At 43.7% G+C, this 20,448-nt stretch overlaps 1 protein-coding gene across 2 annotated transcripts; it reads right to left on the reverse strand.

The window, feature by feature from the left end:
- Positions 1-16,572: 16,572 nt before the first annotated feature.
- On the reverse strand, positions 16,573-18,302 carry LOC147894986 (chalcone--flavanone isomerase-like). 2 transcript variants are annotated; one of them, XM_087383671.1, is made up of 6 exons: positions 18,138-18,302; positions 17,919-18,041; positions 17,608-17,766; positions 17,250-17,458; positions 16,876-17,034; positions 16,573-16,743 (listed from the first exon to the last, which is right to left on the reverse strand). In XM_087383671.1, the coding sequence occupies exons 1-5, from the start codon at positions 18,247-18,249 to the stop codon at positions 16,876-16,878; spliced, it is 762 nt and encodes a 253-aa protein (XP_087239797.1). In that variant the 5' UTR covers positions 18,250-18,302; the 3' UTR covers positions 16,573-16,743. The 2 variants fall into 2 exon arrangements, with proteins under 2 accessions (XP_087239797.1, XP_087239796.1); XM_087383670.1 differs by having other exon boundaries at positions 16,573-17,034; positions 18,138-18,301.
- Between the last annotated feature and the right edge of the window lie 2,146 nt (positions 18,303-20,448).

Raw genomic sequence — 20,448 nt, forward strand, 5'->3', positions numbered from 1 at the left:
CCATTGACCCACCTTAAGCACCAAGTAGAGGCTGCTGATCGATTTACTAAAGATTTCTCTAGCATTTTGGCTACTGTCAAAAATAATATCGAGCATGCTCAAGCTGTGGATACTGCACGTGCAAACAAGGGCAGAAAGAAAGTTGTATTTGTTGAAGGTGACCTAGTATTGTTACGTATTGAGAAGCGTAGACTTAAGAGTATTGAGACACACCCTATAGTTAAGTTTGCTCCTAAATCCTATGGTCCCTTTAAAGTTTTGGATTGCATTAATGACAATGCATATCAGCTCGAATTACCACCCAAATGGAAAATTCATAATTCTTTTCATGTGCATCTCCTGAAACCTTTCCATGGAGACCCACCAGTTCGACCTATTTTAGACGATGCACCATTGCTTCAAGGAGAGACCCAACCAAATCATTGATCAACAAATCACTCAAACGAGACGTGGAAACTCGTATCCTATTTATCTTCTTACATTTAAGAACCACCTCGTTGAGGATGCTAAGTGGATGCCCGAGCGATATTTTCACCAGTACCCTGATTTATTGACTACTTTTTTGTCCCGTAATTGAGGGCAATTGCGATTTCAAGCAGGAGGGATGATACGAGAATTGGAATTATCCCATTAATTTAATCCTTCAGTATTTAGTTTAGTGAGATCCAGCATTTTTGATGCATAGCTGATGCATGTGTGCTCGCTATTTCGTAGTGATGCATGTGTGCTCCTACATGGCTGAATATACAGTTATGGCTGTATGAGTGTGTAGCATTGTGTGCACCACATACGCGATGACAGTATGTGTAGCATGTGTGCACCATCCGTACGATTTTATTCATGTGTAGCATCAGGTGCACCATGAGATGGTATGTGTCGCATGTGTGCACCATTCATCTGTGATTTATTGATTTCGCGTTGCTATAATACTGAAAGGTTGGTTGATTGTGGTGATTAATTCCAAGGTTATCTTATGCTTGAAATGTTTCATTACTATTGATTGTGTGAATCCACGGGAAGAGTAATTGATCGGGTGATGGCATCTAGCAAGCATGATCTGCCATATTTTGGGTGCATAGGCGCAACTCCAGTGATGTGGGGATGAATAAGGCTTATGCCTAATTTTTGATATTACAAAAGTTTATGTACATATTTGAATTTTGGAATTATATTAGTAACTTGGCTAAGTGTATAAACTAAAGTTAGAAAAAGCTTTATTTTTAGAAAAAGCTAGCTATTCTAGAAGGTGGATGGACTTTTTGTAAAAGGGTGCATGGAGGAAAGCACAGAGGCTTTTGTATGATTTTTGCACAGAAGCTTTTTGAGAAATATACATAAATACATAGGAGGTGAAAGGAGAGCACCACTCCTATGGGGGGAGATTGTACCCAGCACGCTTGTTCTGCCTCTTCCATTTGTGAGTTTTGAGAGTTTGTGCATATTTTCGAAGAGTGTTGCTATGTTTTTCAAGGATTTGCAGTTCTGCGAGCGTTTTCTATCGCACCCTCCTTTTCTATAAAAGAGCACCCATCCCTCTCATACTTTTTCTTTCACATCGCCTCCAGCCTTCCCCATTTCGAACCCTACGCAAGACACTCCTCCCTCTCCATCAACCACCACCCTACTCCCATCCTCACATGGTAAGTTACTTCGAGCCCATCTCACAACGATAACCTAGCCATCCACCCACCATCCATTGGTCCTCAACAATCCCGTTACATCGAGAAAGACTTGGAGAGCATTCAAATGACCATCTCTTCCTCCCTTTGGATTTCCATCAAAGTTTTTCATTTTTCGTCAAAATTTTTCGTCTGTCAAGCTTTCTTTTTTTCTTTTTTCCCCCTCCCCCTCCTCCATCTCCCCCTCCACCCCTTCCATCTCCACCCCCCCCCCTCCATCTCTCCCTCCACCCCTTCCATCTCCACCACCCCTTCCCCCCCCTCCTCCATCTCCCCCTCCATCCTCCACCCCTTCCATCTCCACCCCCCGCCCCCCCCTCCATCTCCCCCTCCACCCTCCACCCTTTCGATCTCCACCACCCCTTTCACCCCCCCCCTCTCCCTCCACCACCACCCTTTCTTCCCCCCCCCCCTTCCCTCCACCCCTTCCATCTCCACCACCCCTTCCCTCCACCAACACCCTTTCTTTCCCCCCCCCCAACCCCCCTCCTCCATCTCCACCCCCCCCCTCCATCTCCACCACCTCCTCCATCTCCACCTCCCCCCTTCCATCTCCTCCACCCCCCCCTCCTCCATCTCCCCCTCCCCCCCTTCCCCTCCTCTCTCTCTCTCTCTCTCTCTCTCTCTCTCTCTCTCTCCCTCTCCCTCTCCCTCTCCCTCTCCCTCTCCCTCTCCCTCTCTCTCTCTCTCTCTCTCTCTCTCTCTCTCTTCCCCCTCTCTCTCTCTCTTTTTCCCTCCCCTCCCCCCCCCCCTCTCTCTCTCTCTCTCTCTCTCTCTCTCTCTCTCTCTCTCTCTCTCTCTCTCTCTCTCTACTCCCCTTGCCGACCACTCCACATGCTACCCAAACCTAACCACTAACCTATTAAAGCAAGGGGCAAGCCCTTGCTGCTAAGGGCATGGTGCCCACAATGACGCCCACCGGAACGGCGACACTCATGTGCAATGCCTGCCCCGCCAGCAACAGCGCTCACCATCGCCCCGCACTCCGCCTTCGCCCTCCATCCACCCGCCTCCCACGCCATTCTCCTACGCCCCGCCCTCCTCCATCCACCTGCCTCCCACACCCGCCCGCCCCGCTCAACCGCCTCACCACGCACCTCCTTCCCCCCACTCCACACCTCCCTCCCCTCCATTCACATACCCTCCCCTCCCCTCCCCTTCGTTCAAAAACTCCCCCCCACCCTCTCCTCTCAGACGCCACCGTGCGACGCCCCCCCCCCCCCTAAATTTTTTTTAAATTTTTTGTGCCATTCAGATCACCCTTAGGACCCCCCCCCCCCAAAAGGCCATTTTAACCCCTACTTCAACACTTCATATCGCGCCCGTTTGGGACCCAAACTAGACCCCATTTGAATTAAAATTTCACACACGAAACCACCATGCTACGGGGCATTTTTCCAGCCCATTGCACACCATTTTGGCATCCCTAGTGCTCGCTCATACGTGCCCCCGTGTGGGCCTTGTTTCACACAAATTCGCTCGTATCTTCACGCCGTGACCTCCGATTGACGATCCGTCTGCACCGGCACATTTCCCTACACACGTAGGACAATCTTAGGCACATTATTAACACGACGGTCCCTACACAATCTAACACCACTCTAACCCTCCCAACAAAACTACATCCACATCCGCACTTGTGGCAGAGACACCCTTTGCAAATCTCACCCAATTTGCATGCAGCTACATTCTGACCAATGCCTCCGACTCCAACGCTCGCCCAATCTGCATACAACTCCACTACAACCACCGCCCCTAACAATCCTCTATCTCGAATCCCCGCTGAGATTCAATCACTCCCTTTAACTCCTCCACGCCACAACATGGCTAGACGCCGTCGTGACAATAATGGGGATATCGACCTCGATGCAGAGGCTGACAATTTCTTTAATCGAACAAATAATAACACTCAAGGCAGGCACCCCTTGGGAAAGCTGGAACTTCCCAAATATAATGGTAGGGGAGATCCAACCCGATTCCTCCAGCATTTTGATGCAGCATGCCGAGCAGGTGGAGATCAATCCCATGAAACCAAGGTGGCTTGGTTTCCCATGGACTTAACTGATGAAGCGCCTAAATGATACCTAGACCTTCTAGTGGAAGAGCGTGCCACATGGGACCTACTTCAAACAGAATTTAAACGACGCTTTCAAACGGAGAGGCTACAAGATGATCCCGCTCTCCAACTAAGAAAGATCAAACAAGGCCGTCGAGAAGATGTACGCACGTACCTGGGCAAGATGAAAAGATTAATCACCAAATGTGACCTTGGCTTCGATGCAAAGTACCTCACGGCCTGGTTCATTGCAGAACTAAGAAAGAAAATCTGAAAGGATATGAAAAACATTAGCAGCTATGAAACGTTCAGTGCTGCTCATGCAGCAGCCATTGACATCAAGGATGGCATGACCGACTCTTACACTAGAAGTGATGACGGCAGATCTAGTGCACGAGATAAGCACTCGAAAAAGGGCAAATCCAATTCCACTACCGAAACATCAAATGAAGATCGCCTAGAGGCCATGACCATGAAGCTGAAAGAAGACATGATGTAGGCCATGGAACAAAAACCTAACTTGTCTCAGCTGCCAACTCAGACATATCCACCACAGCGAGAAAATGTCTGGTGTCCACACTGCATGGCCAATCATACAGCAAATGAGTGCCCGGTCCTAAGAGCCAGGATCACTGCACAAGCAAATCCACCGCCAAGGTTGTGATGCTATATCTGTGTCGTCAATGGCCATGATGAAAATAGTTGCATCTTCAACATTCGCAACAACCCGCCTCAATCTCAACAATACCAAGCGGTACCCATGCTAGTGTATAGGCAACCGGCACTTGCACAAGCGTCCCCAGCTCTAAGGCTAAATCCTGTTCCCGGACACAAGTTCCACAGACATGTCTGTATGGATTGTCCCATGAAAAATAAAGTCCCACAACAAACAGAGGTTAAGCCTGACATCCCAATCGGCATCATTGGGGCGGACCATCAAAGTCTGGGTCTGGCAAGTGTAATATCACAACCTGTAAATGTAATTACACACCAATAGAAAGAGGCCACCAAGGACCCTAACATTCCAATCCAACCAAAGCAACTTCCTAGAAAGAAAGCACAAGTGCCTTCACCTCCGCCAAGCAGTGAGCAGCTGAGCTCATCCACATCAACTCCCGAGCCTCAAATAAAAGAAGCTCCATACCCAAATGCAGAGGTGGAGAAGGCTTGTTTTCAGGGACTTTAACAATGGGTATAAAAGGAACAATCTCAAATTGAGGTTGATAAACAAGCTCAAATTGAGGCTGAGAAACAAGCTCAAGACCCAATCCATGACTTGGCCCCACAAAGTATTGATACTGTTCTCGAGCCTCTATTCCATTAACAGACAGCACAACATAATGTACCGCCACGTCAACTTGAAGGAGCCTCACCCTCTAGCATCCTGAGTTGCCCTCTATCAATTCCCATCGGAATCCTCCTATGGAATTGTCCCAATCTTTGGAAGAGTTTCAAGGGATGGATTGAACTTGCAAATCCCCCTCCACGTAAGAACGACGTCGAAGATATCCCTGTGCGGATGGGAGAGAGAGATGACATACACAACATTACTGTGCCTTTGATCCACAAGGCATATAATGAAGTCCAAGCCATAGTGGATGGTGGAGGAGGTGCAAATGTCCTATCAAAGGAGCTCTACGAAGAATGGGGTCTCCCACCAATGCAAAAGGCTAATTTCAACATATGCCTTACCGATGATTCACGACTAAACCCTTGGGAATAGTAAATGGCGTGTCCACAAAGATTGCAAGAGTTCGCTTTTTCCTACAATTCACAATCTTGGATCTCCCCAAAAAATCCTATCAAATCTTACTGAAACGTCCTTGGTTACAGGAAGCATCAGTCCTCCATGACTAGGGAACTAATAGACTAACAATCTAGAATCGCGACACTGCAATCAGGGTGAATGTGGGAATAGGAGCTATAAAACCAATTGTGCCTAGAGCATTGGATGACGCATCTTCAATGAAAATCTCAAGCAAATCAGCTCCCTTGCAACAGCATGCCATAGCGGGCAATTCACAAAGAAATGTAAATAACTAGATACAAACATTGGTAACCATCGACAACTGCCATTCATTCTACCCCATCTTCTCACAAATAGATGCTAAGGTGCTACAAATAGATCCTCCACTCACACATGAAGAATCAATCGATCTAGAGATGCCATTCTTTATGGCTGATCTCGAGTGGGATAATGAACCTGAAGAAGTTACCCATACCAATGATGACTCAGATTTTCCTTGGGACCTTGAAACTGAGGCTGAGAATGCTGAAATTGAAGATCAAATCTTTGATAATGACTTAACCATTCTGCATGCCCTAATGGCACCAAAAGTTGAACCTCCAAAGTTGAATAACAGCATAAGATCCCGCAAGAAAGCTGGAGGAAATCGCAGAAAAGCCAAGGCTAAACACTTCACTGAATTCGAACGAGTCCAAACAAGGATTGTCGAATTGTATCTTGCAAAACCATCTCCCTCAAAATCAGATCCACCGCCTCTAGAATGGTCCCCTAAGGGACTGGAAGGAGTATGCGCAGCAAATGAACCCTTACTTGGAAACACCTTACCAAGGGAAAAGTTACCCCACAATTCCAACGTAAGAAGTTTCAAAAATATAAGCCACATGTGTGGATGAAGCTCGACCAAGAGACTTCAGAAAAAGAAAGTCAAAAAGAGCCTAACAAATTGGTAAATGCAACTATGCCACCCAGTACAAATGGCACATGTCAGGCTAGTTCAACACCATCAAAGGTCGATCTTCGAGAAGTACTGGAATACTTCAAGAATTACACAAGTGGTAGTGCGCCAATAGCAATGCCAAGACCACTAACAGAATCTGAAGTTCAAGAAACTGATAGCATTGGAGAAACTCCAATCTATGAGGGATCGACAAAAACACACACAATAAACCTCGCCCTTGAAGGGGAGGAAGAAAAACTGGTTTTCATTGGGAAATAGCTTCGACAAGAAGAGGAAACCAAACTCAAAGCACTCCTAATGGAATACCGTGACTACCTAGCATGGTCATACAAAGAGATGAAAGAAATTTCACCAAACGTGGCAGTACACACGATACCTATAAGGAAAGGTGCCCACCCTAAGGTATGTAGACCTTATCGCACAAATCCTATGTATGGCACCATGGTTTATGACGAGCTAGAAAAACTCCTAGATGCTGGATTTATCTACAAGATAGAGCACACTAATTGGGTTTCATCCATCGTCATTATGCCTAAAAACAACAAGAAGCTCTGAGGAATATGTGTAAACTTAAAGAATGTGAATGCCGCCACAATTAGGCTACCTTTAACAGAAACAGTGTTGGAAAAGGTGGCAGGTTAAAAAATATATAGCTTCTTGGATCGCTTCAGTGGCTATAACCAAGTGCAAATTGCTCCTAAAGACCAATCAAAAATAGCATTTGCTATAGAATGGGGTATTTTTGCATATAGAGTCATGCCATTCGGCCTTTGTAATGCCCCGACCACATTCCAGCGAGTCATGTTCACAGCTCTCAAGTCATTTCTGAATAAGTTTTTACAGGTGTTCTTGGATGATTTGTGTATCCATTCAAATAAAAAAGACTACTTCAAATGTCTTGAAGCAGTACTAATCAAATGCAGGGAGATGGCATCTCCCTAAATCCAACAAAATGCCAGTTCATGGTCACCCACGAGGTTGTTTTGGGACACATCATCTCTCAACATGGGATTGCAACTGACATTGACAAAATCAAAATCATCATGGAATTGCCTCCTCCTACAAATTCCAAAGGTGTACAGGTCTTTATGGGACGTGCCGGCTATTATAGAAGATTTATATTCAGGTATGCCATGATAGCTAGACCACTTTACAAATTATTAGTGGAATTCTTATGGACCAAAGAGTGCGACTAAGCCTTTGAGCTTTTAAAGTGGCACCTAATCACAGCACCCATCCTTATATCTCCCAATTGGGATATTGATTTTCATGTTCATCCTGATGGATCCAAGCATGCAATTGGGAGTGTGCTTTGTTAACCTAGTAAACATAAGAAAGACTACCCATTCTACTTCGCTAGTCGACAACTCAATGATGCAGAGATTAACTATACCACCACAGAAAGAGAAGCCCTAGCAATGGTGTATAGTGTAAAGAAATTTTGGCACTATCTACTGGCAAATGATTTTGTCTTCTACACAGACCATCAAGCATTGCTTTATCTTGTGAACCGTCCATGTACAACAGGAAGAATAACCAGATGGCTCCTCTTGCTTCAAGAATTCAACTTCAAAATAGTGGTCCGCAAAGGAGCCCAACACTACATTGCCGATCACATGTCTCGTGTCAATCGGGAGAAGAAGCCACTGGAGTAGAAGACGACTTACCAGATGCCACACTATTTCAAATAGATGTTGTTCCAAAGTGGTGTGGAGATATCATTGGGTGCTTAATGGCAGGAAGACCACCCCCTAAAATAAAAGCAGTAGGGGCCTAAAAATTGATTCTAAAGGCCGCACCCTATCAACTCATTATAGGACAACTGTACAAGATGGGCAAGGACCAAATATTAAGAAGATGTGTAATGCCTCATGAGATCATGCCAATCCTGAGTGAAGTCCATGAAGGCATTGTAGGAGGACACTTCCAAGGGAAAGCCACAGCAAGAAAAGTTCTCCTCGCAAGCTACTAGTGGCCAACACTGTGGCCAGATGCCTATGAATATGTAAAAGGCAGTGATGTAGGACTACTAAACCACAACACAAAGACTTCAATACCCTAACAACAAGTGTTGCACAAAAACCATTTGAAAAATGGGGGATTGACTATGTGGGTCCCATACATCCAATAGCAAAAAAAACACAAGCACGCTACATCATTGTGGCCACTAATTACTTTACAAAATGGGCTGAAGCTAAAACAGTTAGAAAGGCAGATGCCAGAAGCACAACAAGATTCTTATACGAAAATGTGATCACCCGATTCAGATGCCCCATTGAATTTATGTCGGATAGAGGCACACATTTTATCAATGAGATAATCCAAGAACTCTTGTCTGGCTTTATGGTAATCCATAGAAAAAGCACACCCTACTACCCCCAAGGGAATGGACAAGCCGAATCCACCAACAAAATAATATGCATTATCCTCACCAAGGTAGTAGAAGCCACAGCGTTCTGATTGAGCAGAGAAACTGAATGCAGCCTTATGGACATACAAAACCACACTCAAGGTCAGTACAGGGAACACACCTTTTCAATTGGTGTACGGCCTTGAAGCTGTGGTCCCACTAGAATTTGTAATACCAAGCCTACGCATAGCAGTACAGGAATGCAGGGGAGACCATGAATCCTTGAAAGAAAGACTATCAGTTGGAGAAGCATACAAAGACAAGACTAGTCGCCTGCCATGTCATGACAACAAAAAAACGCAGAAGAAAGGCATGGTTTAACAGAAATCTTAAAGCTAAAGACATCAAGGAAGGTGACTTGGTCCTGTTATACAATGCCAAAGTACACAAGGGAAAACTGAAATATCTAGGTCAAGGATCCTACCAAGTAAGAAAGATGAATCCCATTGGGGCTGTGCTACTGCTAAAAACATTTGATGGAGTCCAATTTAACACAATAATAAACGGGAGCCGACTGAAGTGCTACTGCTTCAACACACAAGCCATCCCCGATAAAAACGAAGATTTGGGAAACCAAGTCTTCCTTAGTTAGGATTAGATTGTATCAAGAGCACTCACTTGCATATGTATGTCTTCGCATATATAGGTAGCATCAATCGATTTTAACCTAGGGCTCAGAAGTGATGCCTGAGTTCTAACTGCCCTATGAAAATCCCAGCAACAAAAAAAGCATATACTCCATCCCTACCTAGCTACTAGGTCACGTGCACTCACACGCTTTCGATTAGACACATAGATGATTGCATGAATAATTATATCACACACTTTCATTCCACACTCTCAAAGCATGTATAAAAATAAGATCTCCCACAAACACACAGAAAGGTCATACCTGCATGCCAATCAATCTAATGATCAATGGTACACCACATGCACATGGATGCAGGTTCAGACAAGATGCCGCCACTAAAGAGGATGTGCAGAAAGAGCCCACCGCCTCAACCATGAGACCCCCTCCAGAGTTCGCAGCCATCTACATCCTCTCAACCACGACGACCATAGGCATTTGTGGTCTAGAGCGATAGCTTCGAAGAGGATTCAGTGCATGACCAAGAAGAACAAATGCCACCCCAGTCACCACCGGCCTACACAACCATTGACGGGGCTCATTCACTGGAACTTGTTTGGCCACCCCCATCGACTTGTCCTCTTTCCCAAGAAGCAACATCTTACTTAGAGCAAAGGGATCTAGGCAGTTTGCATGAGAGCCTAAAATCCTTGAAGGACAGTCCTACAATGACCACATACATCAGGGACTTTCTCCATTCTTCCCACTCCAGCAATGTAAAGGTTAGCAAGTACGGTACAATCACTGTATATCAGAGCCCACTAAACATTATCCTCAACAGTACAGTCATTCATCAAAGGCCTTTCTCACTGCCAACACATGGTGCCAAATACCCTACACGTCCTACCAATGCAAAGTTTCTTGAAGTACAATCTCTCCTCACCAAGGGCACACTGTTCCATAGGGATGGCATATTGCTTCACACAATCCTTACCATCACCTCAAGGAAACAACACAATTACTATCCACAATCCTGGGGGTTAATGCGGCAAGAATCAATTTCTTCCACTCCACACATTTGTTTTACTGAGTAGGAAGCTAAAACAAGACTGGGTCCAGCACACTTAGTCATCTTCTTTACAAAGAAACTAGATGGTTCATCAGGCCAAAAATGTAAAATTCCACACTTATTGGCTATAATCATCAAAAAAGAGCTACAAGAAAGAGAAATGACTTTGCCCCAGTCACCAAAACCAATTCAGGAGTAAGACATACCCTTCTTACCAGTATGGGAGCTGTCACTAACTTCTCCTACTATCACATTGATAAGTGAAGATGCCTTAGAAGAAATACCTATTCTGGAGGTCGAGATTGAGGAATTGCCTCACGAGATGCTATAGCTCGGTGCACAACTGCAACCAATATATCTCTAACAATAGCAGCAACCAGAGCTTGAGGCAAGATCGGCACCAAAACCTGAGGAAAGATCGACACGAGAGCCTGAGGGTACAAAACCGCCCATCGACACCACGCCAGTCGATGAGCCACAAGGGGAGCTAATACTAGATTAACAATATGACTATTGTACACAAGGAACTGAAATACCATTGGAACAACCTCCCCCAAGTACTACAGAATCATCGGGATGGCATGGCCACCACTTGTATCAGCAGTATCGCTAGTCCTCATCACCGTCTGTCATTCTTCAACATCAAGCTAGCCAAATAATCCAAATGTCAGAGCTATTCAATAGCTTGGCCAAAGAAGAATATGCAAGAGAATTGGACAGATAGACTGCAACAGAAATCGAAGACCAATTTTAGACAATTGCCATAGAGGTCGAGGCACTTTGGGCGCAAATAGATGAGAAGGAGGTAGAAGAAGTGCGCATGAACCAAGCTCTCCAAGCTCAAGAGAAGGCAGTGAGGGATGTGACCTCCAACCTCTACCAAAGTCAAACACAGCTGACAATTGCCATAGAGGTCGAGGCACTTTGGGCGCAGATAGATGAGAAGGAGGTAGAAGAAGTGCGCATGAACCAAGCTCTCCAAGCTCAAGAGAAGGCAGTGAGGGATGTGACCTCCAACCTCCACCAAAGTCAAACATAGCTGACAACAACAGTACAAGCAACAACAATCCTACAGACCTACTATAACTCCTTGACATCTGCACATGCTCAACAAATGGAGGTAGTGGTATAAGCTCGACTTACTCTAATTCACAAAGAAGAAGAGCTCCAGGATTACAAAGACAAGCTTGAAGACATGAAACAATCTTTGGCAGTATGAGTCTTCAGCATTGACGAGCTTACAAGGGAATGCAGAATCTTAAAGGACCAACTTACTACCACTCAAGAGGCCAGTACTTCACAAGCACAAGTCTTGGACCAATAGTCCAATACCACTGAAGACATTCCTCAATAGGCAAAGGTCACCATGTAAATGAGAAAGCTTAAGGAGGCATATACAACCATCTTCCAGCAATACAAAGAAAAAATGAATGAGATGCACTCCCAAAAGATAATCATCTTCAAGCTTGAACTCCAATTACTAATGCACAACAATGAGGCATTGAAAGACAACACCAATGAAGCCCCACTACAATGAACAACGGTGGTGTACCAAGAGCTTGTGGCTGCTCTACAAGTGGAAGATCACATCAATGCACGCGTGCTTATCCAATGGAAGCAACTCCAAATCAGGATCATATCTGCTCATCCAACAATCAAATGGGAACGTTCCATAGGAACCAAAACCCTGCGCATAATTTGCCAAGACTTGTCCAAAGATGAGAAAAATATCTTATGCCTGTCTACACATGCCGGGTTGCACTCAGGACGGATGCTTTCATTGCATAAGTATGTCTCATGGGTAGTCCTCCCATCAGGGTTATTGCTTGCTACAAAGGCCATCACTATTATTTGCAAGGCACGACATAACCGACATCCCACCCATGCAGCTGATGATCCCATGCAGTAAGTGTCGGAAGATGACAGGGCCTATCTCACATCCAACTTCCCATATCTAACCACTCTTTCTGCCAACCTCATAACCTCACTTACCCTTGCTGCTACCACCCTCTTAACCTTCCCCAAGCTCCATCCTAACATCTTTCCTCCATCGTCTCTTTGCTCATGCCTCTCACCATTTTCAACTAACCCAACAATCACAAACTTACGAGCCCCTCACACCTAGCTTCTTCCCCTCCCTTGCTAATACTACCCTTGAGGATTACCAAGCTGCTCAAACCATTTGCCCAGTTCTTCCCCCCCTCCTATCTGCTCCACCTTCCGCAACTAACACACTTCCATATTTCTTCCCCATGTCCCCAGATTCTCTCCTTGCCCTGACATCACCTCCGACACTACTTGTGCTTCCATCAGCAGAAAATGACACAGTATTTGATTTTGAATATCAGGATCCAGATAGTCCAATTTGTGCTCCCATGCCAAGTTCCAATGATGGGTATGATTTTGATGAGATACCACTTCCCAGTAACCCCATCAAGGAATTTTGAAGCAAATATCCTAATATGAAAACTCGAGGTCAATGGACCCTAGACAACTTTCCTACCAACCTTCATCAGCATCAAATTAGTGAAGGTTGGATTAGCAAGTTGGATCAACAACCTGATTGGTGCCACCCCAAGCTCTTTGATGTAATCTTCTTGAAGGAGTACCTACGTGCATCTCCATGTCTCAAAACCCATCCCAAGTTCCATGCAGTTCCACGACGTAAAAAATGGGAAGCCAACATACACACTTTGGATGAAGATCGAACCATTAATTGGCCAATGATCGAACCATACTCTAGTGTAGAATGGAATATCCAAGGCACCATGATCCGAGCACTTCAACAGCATGAGCAAATAATGTGCGGCAACATTGATCGCTACCTTCGCCTAAGTGCTATATTATGTAAAACATTGAAATCTATTCTAGAGGTCCCATGTTACCTCGATACTCATTTGTCTCCACTCAGTTTCAATCCCAATAAACGGGTTGATGCTCATATTACAAGCCGACTCTATCAAAGAGTGATCTTTTTAGAGGCATGCCACATATCTTTGTTCGAACAAATGGTGGATACAAGCTACCTGAAAACTGAGCAAAAATTGTATGGTGCCAAGGTTTTACAACAGGACCGACTTGCACGACAAGTTCCACAGCCACTGGACTAAAGGCATGGCAATCCACGTACGTGCTCGCAATAAGCCATAACCCGAGGACAGGTAATAAAATGGATCCGAGAGTATGTTGTCTCTGTGCCAACATGGACTTAGATAGAACAAAATGTGTGTGTAGAGTAGCGGCAAAGCTCCGCTTGTACTTGCATAAAGCTAGAAATAATCCCTCTTAGAAATCCAACTAGCTAGAAATAATCCCTCTTAGAAATCCAACTTACATGTTCTACATGCAACTCCTACATGCAAGTTCTACATGCAACTCCTACATGCGAGTTCTACATGCAACTCCTACATGCGAGTTCTACATGCAACTCCTACATGCAAGTTCTACATGCAACTCCTATATGCAAGTTCTACATGAAGAGAGAGAATGTCTTACAATTCCTACATGGAGAGAGAGAATAATTACAATTCCTACATGGAGAGAGAGAAGCTCTCCAACTTGTATAAATACCCCATAATGGAATGAAGTCCACAATCTTTGGGGCATTGTGTTCAGTTCTACTTTGGTATTCCAAGCAATTGTCTCAAGTGTCCATGCTTCCTTGCACTCCACGTCCAAAACCATATCCTAACCTTGCAACTCCTCCTCCCCTCTCCTCCAACCTTGCAACCCATCCTCTCCCTCCTCCTCCTTTCTATTCCTCCTCGCTTCTCCTCCTCCTCCTCTCTTCTCCTCCTCCCTCCTCTCTCTTCTTTCCCCCGTGCTCTTACACCTTCTTCCTCTCCCACTCCTATGCTCACTCTAAACCCTTGGTTCCTCAACCCTTAATCTCCATGATCTACAAGGGAGTGTTCTCCACCATGTACTCTACTCTAAACCTTGGAATCTCTTCTAAACTTTGAAACCTTCTTCTAAACTCTGGAATCTCTCTCTAAACCTTAAGATCTCCTTCTAAACCTTGCACCTCCTTCTAACCCTTGAAACTCCTTCTAACCTTGGAACCTTTTCTAAACCTTGGAGACTCCTCCTAACCCTTAAACTCCTCCTAAACCCTGCAACCCCCAATGACGACGAAAGCCTTCATTATCTCAATCATGATGATACACGTTCTTTTCACACATGCATGCACTATGTTTGCTTACCACACTTAAGCCTACGTCTCTCACTGACACACGACTCGAGGTACTAAGCTACATGTATACTACAAACGACAACCCTGATATAATTATAGGTGATAAAAAGCCTCGAAACCTTGCATACAGAAAGTACCCTACTCTTCCCATGGAAGCCGTGGAAAAGAACCAACAGACCGGATGAAACTTCGAGCCAAGCGATCTGAGTTCTAGCAAGCCTCAAGATTGAAGTAGCTAACGATAGAGGCCACCAAGCAACCATAAAAGAGGGTGACCCAAGATCACGAAACAATCGTGCCAGCCATTTTGGACTAGCTCTTCATGAAAAATTGTTAGGGACAACTACTAGCAACAGTTTTAACATCATCCATGGAGCCCATTAAGGTGGCACTTTCAGTGTAGGGGCCCCATTTGTAAGGAGAATGTTTAGGCTAGTCAATAGTAGTTGAAGGGGGGAGTTCTCGTGTGGTAGTTTGAATGATAGATGTTGAAGACGAAGGTAGGAGAGATGTATGCATGGAAGGAGGATAAATCCACGGTAGTATGGATGATAGCTATTGAAGATAGATACAATAGATGTTAACGATGAAGGTAGGAGAGATGTTTGCATGGGAGGAGGATGAATCCATGGGTGGATTGCTTTCAGCAAAGAACATTATACTACATTATGTAGAGTGTCAAGGCATGAATGAAAAATCATTCTTTATTTTTTCAAGCTATTGCCTATCTTTTGTCTTTTTATAGACACTACAAACCCATCTTAACATGGGCAGCTATTTTCTTTAGACCATCTGCAGTGCTTCGATGTAGGAAGGTCTTTCTCCTCTGATTAAACTTTAAGGGTTTGCCAACAAACTAATTTAGAGAGAGCGTTCCTTACAACCATTCAAAACTTCTAACATTGTCCATCTTACCTACACAAGGAGACAACTCAAATGTAATGAGATTGTTGAGACTCAATATGATTTTGACAAGGTGGGAGAGGGAGGGACAAAGAACTATCATAGGTTACAAGGACAGGACTGCACTGAATTAAGAGAGACAATTAAATGGTTACTTGGTTTTCTTCAATTCATCCGAAAGCTTTCTTTGCTCCGTTCATTATTTCATCCAAACAATGGGGTACTAATTTCTATAATATAGATTAAAAGTATAAAGATTATTTCAATTTGAGAACCAAGAAATGCATATAATAAAGCTCTTTTAACAACACATATATGTCTACATATAAAAACTAAGGGCTCATTTTCACATGAACAATGAGAATGCTACTTCAAGTTTTGATTAGTACTTTTGGGGATAGAGACTAAATCAAAACTATACAAGATGTATACTTGTTTGAAAGCTTTTGAAAAGAAGAAGCAAAGGGAGAGAAAACACATTAGCCTCTAACGATATACCATTTGTGTGAGAAAAGATCAAAAATTCTTGTTAGGGCCACTTTTTCCATGATATGATGGCTGCGAATGGATGCGAAACAATGTTGTTAAAAATCTAAGTAAATATGTAAGTCACATGATGGTTGATGGGAAAAGGGATCTAAAACCATTACTACAAAATTCAAGTTCGGTTAGTCTTTCTTTTTTTCCCAAAGAGAAGGAAAATTGATAATTAAAAAAGCAAATTTTACAAGAAAAGGAAAACAGCCACACCATTGATAATAGATACTTCCTTCTGAGGCAATATTAGACAAGCATTTTCACCAATTTAACGTGTTAGCATTATCTTCTAGGCAACGCTATCATGTCCCACACCATTTGTCGCCATGTGACTCCCTTCTATTTTAGTTCTCTCTCTCCCTCACACACTTACTTTTTTTAAGATCTCTCTCTCTCTCTCTCTCTCTCTCTTTGCAAATCATTGAACTTTCCTATACACGGGCTTCCATGAGGTGTTGCAAATTATTCATTCATTCATCTTGGCAATTGTTATCCTTTAAAAACCAATTGAAGGCAATGCTCACGAGTACTTGTACTCAATACGTGCAATTGTCTCACCTCGGGAACTTGCAGTTCTTCTCTAAACTGTTGCTGTGACTTATTAGAAGGTGAGCTTTAAGCCCGCTGCACAGAGCATGTGGTACAATTTGGTGGTAAGCTAGTAACCTACGCCCATACACATTTCAAGGTGGAGAGACAAATTCGTAATATTTAGGGAAACAATCTTGACTTCTTGAAATGTACAATGGATCCAACCTAAAAGCACTTTGACAGACGCTCTGCTAAGGAGACCTTCGCTTCAGGAGAGACTCCTTCCTTCCAGATAATGGTGGCAAGAACGGCCTCTCCAAATGTTGCATCTTCCACGACACCTACTGGCTGTTCAGGAATGACGTCGTCTTTACAAAAAGCCACCTGGTTAATTCACAACATCAGTTGCATGCATTGTCATTTCACAATGGCTTCTGATGGACAGGAGGTAAATGAGAGAGGTTTGCAGTGGGAAAAAGAGCGACGGAGGGAGGGGAGAGAGGCGATTCCATGAACGATCACGCTAAGTAACAGAATATATTTAGGAATCCATGCCAATCACATTAAGGAACAGAATGCAGCTGTGAAGGATAGCATACCTTCAGACCTTCCTGCGTGAAGGACAAAAGAACAGAGGACCTGGGAGGAAAGCTCTCTGCCTTGAAAATTTCAAGAAACTGCTGCCGAAATTTATCCGGCACGCTTGTGTAAATGCCTTGCACTCCTATACGCTCCAACACTTTCTCCGAGTACTGCACCCCGGTCAGAGGTACAAGGAAGACAACTCTTACAAACTTGTCCTGAGGCGCTGTAGCACACAAGAGAGTAAGATTATGCTACATGGGAACGCATTGCAATTTTCTGTACAACCTGCACGAAATTATCCTTCTGCAGACGAGCAGACTCGACTGCAATTTCCATCTCCGGTCGGAATCAAGTATGAGCAGAAGCCCTCACCTCGTAATAACTCTTCAAACAAGAGCTCATCCTCGCAAAGCTGTTCAGTAGTCTTCCCTTTCAGCTTAGGAGAGAGGTGCGGGATCACTTCCTCCTCGACATAAATTCCAATGGCCGTAAATTTGATAAAGTTGCCGTTGATCTCAAGGCCTCTAGCTCCTGCGTGCAATAAAATCAATTCAGCATCGAGCTACCCAACGATTCAGGACTCCCAAAGGTGGAAGCACAAATAGGCTCTACCTCCCACCGAATATAATTAGGCAACAAAAACTCCATTTAGACCTGCGCGGTCACAGCGCAGCACGGAATACCTGCACCTCCGAGCACGAGGGACTTAGAGGATCCGGGAGGGACGACGGCGGGGGCAAAGGGGATGCCTTCGATGTCCAAGCCGGGGAAAGAGCAGCAAGAACCGACGTGGTGAGCGATCGTCACTGCGGCAGGAAAAGGCAGAAAGAGAATGAGAGAAGAATAGAGAGCAAAGAAGTTCCGAAAACAATGAGAGAGAGGGAAGAAGGAGAGAGGCGTACTGGGAGCTTGGAAGATGGACGCAGGGGGAGGAGGAGAAGGAGGATGGAGATGAAATAGAGAGGATGATGAGAAGCACGAGACGCCCGAGCCGTGCAGAGGCGAGGAGAGCATTGAATGCAACACGCTTTCCTCATCCCACAGATTTCTTTAGTTAACTCTATCTACCTTCGTGGAATACATCACACCTCGTACCTCCTCCTCCTTCCAAGTTCCTTCCTCCCTCTTCTCGCTTGCAGCTATAGTGGCTATCGCAAATGCTTCTTTTCGCCCTTCCACGTAGATCCTTATTCACGGCAGGCTAGGTTGGAGAAGCGAAATTCGCTATTTATTAAATTATTTCCTAAATTCCACGCGCCTTACTCCGGTTGGGCAGGCCTCTTGAATGTACTTAACCTTTTTTTTTTAATATCCTTAACATGGCGGCTTTGATATTAAGAGGAAAATAAGGTAACTCGGGAGAGTCGGTCCCCTACACGACCCTTAACAAAACTGTGGCCTACAAAGCCCAAGGCCCGCGCTCATGGTTTATCTGCAGTTCCACGTGGACATTGCCAGTTTGCATGGTTTATTTGCTTCTTCCTCCTCATTCGTTCATTTTTTCATCCTCCTCATTCGTTTTCCGTCTCGTTCCATTCATCTTCGTCCTCTTCCGCTTGCTCCATCATTCAATTTTCGTCTCGTTCCAGTTTGCATGTCGATTCGGAATTCATCCTCTTCCGCTTACTCCATATGCGTTCTCGATATTGATCTCCAGATTTGAGCCTATATTGCTGCACTGCCTGACATGCAACATTAGGATGGAGCAGGGCAGCCAGCGAACTACCTGACATGCAACATTCCGATGGAGCAAGGCAATATTTTGTTGTTGTAGCTCTTTGGCATTCTACACTTTACAAATGTTAACGCCGATTTGATCAAGCACGTTTGTGAGGCTTGTGGAGGGGTTCAAGTTAGCAAAGATCCACTTCGACCATTTTGCTTTTCATGTAAAGGTTCTCAAAACATCAAGCAGATGCCTTCACTCACAGGAGACATCATCAAACGTGGAGGAGAGCAAGTTTCATTCCAGATTAGAGGGCCATATGTCGACCTTGTTCTCACCTTGTCTTATCCATTCCTAGAATTGTATGAGCGAGACTTGATGATGGCATGAAGCAAACTCAAGGCTACAAAGCCTAGTGGGAGCTTTAGTATTAATAGCTTTGGATTTGTAATTGCATTAAATGAAATGCTTGATGTACTTTGCAAGCACTGAAATATTGCTTCCACTTTCCTACATTTGCCAATATTTTGTCTTCAATTTCAACATTGTTATACTTGTACAACATTTTACCCTATTTCAATGGGAGTAATTTCAAGCATCTTCAAATGGATTTAACAGAACTACCTCAACAAAAGAACTTGGCAATAAATGCAACATTCACCTTTCTAATCCATTTAATACAAAGATTCTTATGTGTGTCTTACATTTCTTTCCTAATGTTACATATGAACAACTTCTTCAAACCATGGTTGAAAACATTATGTCCAAGGGGGAAACGTCTAAATCACCATGGTTCATGTTTCCTACAATTCAAAAAGATTTTGGATTGACAATTGAAAGCATAAGAAATGTACTTCTAAATTCAGCAACATCATGTGCATTAGTAGTGGACATTCTTCAACGTTTCCAAACAGTGCTTGAAACATCGTTCTTAGTATTCATCTACAATGAAATAAGCCTTTCAAAAAAATTTACAATTGGGAAAAATATGAGAAAAAACACAAACACATTGCTCCTAAACAAGTCACATAGTCCTTGCACAATTATACCATTAGTTCATTTGTATAAAAAACATGTATATAATGTATGGTCTTCTAATGATGACTTGCTTTTGTAACAAGTTGTAATGCAAAATCCAACCATTTCAGCTAGAGAGATTTCCATGCTATTCAAAGAAAAATCTCCAAACATAGAATACACAACGCAAGCTATAACAAAAAAAAGTCTACAAATTGCGTGCTATGTTATTGCAACCTAATGCAATAGCTATGCCAATAGCGGCAATGTATATCACAACCACCGAAAAACAAAACACAAGATAAAAGAGAAAACAAAATCAAGTTCATTTTAAAGAACAATACTTGAAAAAAATATTAGACACTCCAAGCTTTGAATGTAAATGTTGTGGTTCCTTAAAATTTCGTAGCAAAATGAAGAAAATCAAAACACATGTAGCCATATATTCCTCCAAAGCAATGGAATAGACGTAGCAAAGATAAAATCAAAGGACAAACTCTTATGTACAATTTGCTATAAAGATGTGAAGA

The sequence above is a fragment of the Dipteris shenzhenensis genome, chromosome 13, assembly GCF_047967505.1.
Source record: "Dipteris shenzhenensis isolate YYH24624 ecotype China chromosome 13, Dip_SZ_1.0, whole genome shotgun sequence".
Lineage (NCBI taxonomy): Eukaryota > Viridiplantae > Streptophyta > Polypodiopsida > Gleicheniales > Dipteridaceae > Dipteris > Dipteris shenzhenensis.